Raw genomic sequence first — 769 nt, forward strand, 5'->3', positions numbered from 1 at the left:
CCGCCGCGGATGCGGCGGGCCAGCTGGATGTCCTTGGGCATGATGGTGACGCGCTTGGCGTGGATGGCGCAGAGGTTGGTGTCCTCGAAGAGCCCCACCAGGTAGGCCTCGCTCGCCTCCTGCAGCGCCATCACGGCCGAGCTCTGGAAGCGCAGGTCGGTCTTGAAGTCCTGCGCGATCTCGCGCACCAGGCGCTGGAAGGGCAGCTTGCGGATCAGCAGCTCCGTCGACTTCTGGTAGCGCCGGATCTCGCGCAGCGCCACCGTGCCGGGCCGGTAGCGGTGCGGCTTCTTCACGCCGCCCGTGGCCGGCGCGCTCTTGCGGGCCGCCTTGGTGGCCAGCTGCTTGCGGGGCGCCTTCCCGCCCGTCGACTTACGCGCCGTCTGCTTCGTGCGCGCCATCGCTCTGAGGGAAGAGGGATGCCTCTCGGAACCGGTGCCGGGGAATGAGGAGGTCTTGGTGCCGTGGCGGCTTTTATAGCATGTTCCCCTCTCCGATTGGCTGGCAGCAGTGCGCCCGTTGCTATTGGAGGCTTTCAAATTCGAAAAGCCCGCCTCGAAAGCGCGCCTTTACGCCAACCGCCCAGCGGCGCTCACCCTCCCCCCGTCTTGCACTCGCCGCTTTTTATTTTCGGTTTTGCCTATTTCTGAAAGCAATTTTTATAGTCTGTCTCGTAAATGAAAACCTTTAGCGAAAACCGTTCAAAAGGGGAATGGTTAATTGTAAATTACACTCTCCTGAACGCTTGCAAGGCTCATGTCTATTTTGT

At 61.5% G+C, this 769-nt stretch overlaps 1 protein-coding gene across 1 annotated transcript; it reads right to left on the bottom strand.

The window, feature by feature from the left end:
- Positions 1–2: 2 nt before the first annotated feature.
- On the bottom strand, positions 3–419 carry LOC103915977 (histone H3; the record flags this gene model as incomplete). Its single annotated transcript, XM_009322921.1, has 1 exon — positions 3–419. A coding segment is annotated over exon 1 (399 nt), but the record flags the coding sequence as incomplete, so codon positions are not given.
- Positions 420–769: the final 350 nt, after the last annotated feature.

Source organism: Pygoscelis adeliae, unplaced genomic scaffold (assembly GCF_000699105.1).
Source record: "Pygoscelis adeliae isolate BGI_AS28 unplaced genomic scaffold, ASM69910v1 Scaffold60, whole genome shotgun sequence".
Classification (NCBI taxonomy): Eukaryota; Metazoa; Chordata; class Aves; order Sphenisciformes; family Spheniscidae; genus Pygoscelis; species Pygoscelis adeliae.